This window comes from Triticum aestivum, chromosome 7D, assembly GCF_018294505.1.
Source record: "Triticum aestivum cultivar Chinese Spring chromosome 7D, IWGSC CS RefSeq v2.1, whole genome shotgun sequence".
Classification (NCBI taxonomy): Eukaryota; Viridiplantae; Streptophyta; class Magnoliopsida; order Poales; family Poaceae; genus Triticum; species Triticum aestivum.
The window spans coordinates 5989094-5993523 of record NC_057814.1 but is presented as its reverse complement, the minus strand read 5'-3'; the positions used below and the strand labels follow the sequence as shown (position 1 = coordinate 5993523).

Here is a 4430-nt window from a genome sequence, read left to right as displayed (position 1 = left end):
TTTCAGTTGCTCATCTATCGATATTCAGGTCATTCCGCACTCTCAAAATAGTTTTCTTAGTATTTGCCATTGTCTAGTGATCTACCAGTAGGTTTCTGTTTTCATATCACCGTTGCAGCTGGCTAATTTATCTTGTGATTTACTGCTTCAACAGATTTTTAATCCATCACCGAGTCAAGAAACAATTCCAGTTCTATCTTCAGTTTATTCAGACCAAAAAATAAAACCCCACAACTCAATGGAAGTGGCATTAGCTAGCGCTGCCTTTAGTGTTAGCCTAAAAGTGGCCGCATCTCCAGCCTTGAAGAAGCTCCTTGCTAATGCTTCAACGTACCTTGGAGTGGATATGATGTGTGAGCTCCATGAACTGGAGACCACTATCATGCCGCAACTCGAGCTGGTGATTGAAGCAGCAAACAAGGGAAACCACAGGCCCAAGTGGGACAAATGGCTTCAGGAACTCAAAGAAGGCTTCTATATGGCTGAAGACTTGCTGGACAAGCATGAATACAACCTTCTCAAGCGCCAAGCAAAGGGAAAGGATTCCTTACCGGCCAATGCCTCCATCAGCAGCACTTTTATGAAGCCTTTGTGTGCTGCGTCGAATAGGCTGTCCAATCTGAGCTCTGAGAACAGAAAGCTAATTCAACACTTAAATGAACTGAAGGATACCCTGGCAAAAGCCAAGGACTTCCGTGAACTGCTCTGCATACCAGTTGGTTATAATGTAGAGAGCTCCTCCATACCATCAGTTGTTCCAGAAACTACATCAATACCACCTCTGAAAGTGATTGGTCGTAACAAGGATCGCAACCATATGATAAAATGTCTTACCAAGACAACAACTACTACCAAGTCCAGTACAACTATGTACTCGAGTTTGGCTATTGTTGGACCTGGAGGCATCGGAAAGTCCACCTTGGCACAACTTGTTTACAATAGCAAGAGGGTAAAAAAATATTTTGATGTGAGAATGTGGGTAAGCATATCACGCAAACTTGATGTACGCCGTCATACACGGGAGATCATCGAGTCTGCCTCTCAGGGGGAATGTCCACGCATTGACAACCTTGATACATTGCAGCGCAAGTTGGCAGACATACTGCAAGACTCAGGGAAATTCCTTCTTGTGTTGGATGATGTTTGGTTTGAACCTGGCAGTGAGAGGGAATGGGACCAACTGTTAGCACCACTAGTTTCCCAACAGTCAGGAAGCAAAGTTTTGGTAACTTCTCGACGGGATACATTTCCAGCTGCTCTCTGCTGTGAAGAAGTGCGTTCACTGAAAAACATAGGAGATGCTCAGTTCTTGGCACTCTTCAAACTCCACGCATTCTCTGGACCAAAAATCAGAAATCCACAGTTGCGTGAGAGGCTGGAAGCTTTTGCAGAGAAGATTGCTAAAAGGCTTGGAAAATCTCCTTTGGCAGCAAAAGTTGTGGGTTCCCAATTGAAAGGGAAAACATGTATCACTGCATGGAAGGATGCTCTTAACATAAAGATTGGCAAATTAAGTGAGCCCATGAGAGCTCTGTTGTGGAGTTATGAGAAATTAGATCCATCTCTGCAGAGGTGCTTCCTTTATTGCAGCTTGTTTCCAAAAGGCCACAAGTATTTAATTGATGAGTTGGTTCATCTTTGGATGGCAGAGGGCCTTTTAGATTCGTACAACCAAAACAAGAGAAATGAAGATGCTGGGAGGGACTGCTTCAAGGAGATGATCTCTGTTTCGTTCTTTCAGCAATTTGGTAAGAAAATGGAACATACTCCCACATACTATGTTATGCATGATCTCCTTCATGATCTGGCAGAATCACTCTCCAAAGAGGACTACTTCAGATTGGAAGATGATAAGGTGACAGAAATACCGTCCACTGTTCGACACCTATCGGTTTGTGTTGATAGTATGAAGATACACAAGGATAGTATCTGCAAGCTACATCATTTACGCACCATTATCTGCATAGACCCCCTAATGGATGATGTAAGTGACATTTTTAATCAGGTACTACAGTATTTGAAGAAGTTGCGCGTACTATATTTGTCATCTTACAGCAGTAGTAAGTTGCCAGAATCTGTTGGTGAGTTAAAGCACCTTCGGTATTTGAACATCATCAGAACACTGATATCTGAATTGCCAAGATCATTGTGTACTCTTTACCACTTGCAGTTACTTCTATTAAATGACAAAGTTGAGAGTTTTCCTGAGAAACTCTGTAATTTATGGAAATTACGTCATCTTGAACGGCGCGTGGATTGGCATCATGCTTTAATAGACACGTCATACAAAGAAGCACCGCATCAAATTCCAAACATTGGCAAGTTAACTTCGCTTCAACAATTTGAGGTATTTGCTGTGCAAAAGAAAAAAGGATATGAGTTGCATCAACTGAGGGACATGAACGAGATTCGAGGCTGTTTAAATGTAACAAATCTTGAGAATGTCACTGGCAAGGATCAAGCCTTAGAATCGAAGCTGCATCAGAAAAGTCATCTTGACAGATTGCGACTTGTTTGGAGCTGCAAAAATAACACGAATGCAGAGAATAGTTTACATTTGGAGATTCTAGAAGGACTCATGCCACCGCCTCAACTTGGGGTTCTTGTAATTGACGGTTACAAATCTTCCAAATATCCTGGCTGGTTACTTGATGCTTCACATTTTGAGTTTTTGAAATCTTTAATCTTTGCTAATTGCACTGCATTACAAAGCATACCATCCAATACCGAACTATTTAGGAATTGCTCTTCACTTATCCTCTACAATGTGCCAAACCTGAAGACATTACCTTGTCTTCCGCTAGGCCTTCAAAAGTTAGAAATAGTAAAATGCCCACTGCTTATATTTATTTCCAATGATGAGCTGGAACATCAAGAGCAGAGAGAGAATATCACGAGTACAGACCACTTGGCATCACAGCTTGGTTTAATCTGGGAGGTGGATGCAGGATCAGATATCAAGAGTGTACTCTCACTGGAACATTCATTTCTGAAGCAGCTGATGATATCGATACATGCTGATGTGTCACATGTTCAAAATCTTGAAAGTGCTCTAGAAGGAGAAAAAGATGAAGTACTGGCAAAAGAGGATATCATCAAGGCATGGACATACTGTCACGAGCAAAGGATAAGAGTCACATATGGAAGGAGCATGGCGCTGCTGCTGGTTCCGCCATCAGGTCTTTGTGAACTTGAACTTTCTTCATGCAGCATTACAGATGGAGCTTTAGCTGTTTGCCTTGATGGCCTGGCTTCACTGAAAAGGTTGTTATTAAGAAACATTATGACTTTAACTACACTTCCTTCGGAAGAGGTCCTCCAACATTTGAAAAAACTTGACCGCTTGAGCATCTTGCATTGCTGGTGTCTCAGGTTATTAGGGGGCTTACGAGCTGCTACCTCTCTTTCAACTATTAGATTGATGTCCTGCCCTTCTCTAGACTTGGCACGTGGAGCAGAATGTTTGCCATTATCCCTTAAGACGGTCGTTATAGTCAAGTGTGTGCTTCCAGCTGACTTCTTCTGTACTGAGTGGCCTTACATTGATACAATTTTCATAGGCAATTGCAGAAGCACCGCTTGCTTGTCTGTTGGTAGTGTCACCTCTGTTAAATCATTCGAACTGGAGCACTTGCCAGATTTATGTATGCTCGAAGGATTGTCTTCCCTGCAACTGCACAACGTGCATTTGATTGATGTTCCAAAACTCATCCCTGAGTGTATCTCACAGTTTCGAGTCCAGAGCTCACTCTATATTAGCAGCCCCATGATACTCAACAAGATGCTCTCAGCTGAAGGTTTCACAGTTCCATCATTTCTCTGTTTTCTAAGATGCAAGGAACCATTTGGTTCATTTGAAGAATCCGCAAATTTTACATCTGTCCAGAGACTGAGATTCTCGGAATGTCAAATGACTTCCCTTCCAAAAAATCTGAAGTGCTTCTCCAATCTGAAGATGCTCGACATTCTTCGCTGCCCCAACATATCATCTTTACCAGATCTGCCAGCCTCCCTCCATCAGATAAGTGTATGGGGTTGTTGCGAGCGCTTGAAGGAGAGTTGCCGAGCACCTGATGGAGAAAGTTGGCCAAAGATTGCACATATTCGCAGGAAGTACTTTTTACAAAGTGTGATTTAGATTCCTACATACAAATAAACGGAAAGGTAAATAGCTCCTGTCAGCCACCTTTGCACTCTCAAAGATATATATCCCTTCGTAACATTACATTCCGTTATTTTGTCTTTCAAATACTCCATTTACTTCAAAATTCCATTAATTTGTTTACTTCAAATTGATAGCAGGCCCATGATCTGCGCCCTCCAGCAGCAACCTGTCATGAGGTGTAGTGTGCCTCAGACCGGCTCATCTTACAGTTGAAATATGTGTCCTACTTCACTGGCCGGTCTCCTTCTTTGCTGCTGATTGCCTC

At 42.4% G+C, this 4430-nt stretch overlaps 1 protein-coding gene across 1 annotated transcript; it reads left to right on the top strand.

Moving 5' to 3' along the window:
- The first annotated feature begins 238 nt into the window (after nt 1-238).
- Nucleotides 239-4146, top strand: LOC123168033 (putative disease resistance RPP13-like protein 1). The gene is made up of 3 exons (XM_044585896.1): nt 239-1559; nt 1647-1984; nt 2171-4146. Exons 1-3 carry the CDS (start codon nt 239-241, stop codon nt 4136-4138), a joined length of 3627 nt encoding a protein of 1208 aa, XP_044441831.1. The 3' UTR covers nt 4139-4146.
- Nucleotides 4147-4430: the final 284 nt, after the last annotated feature.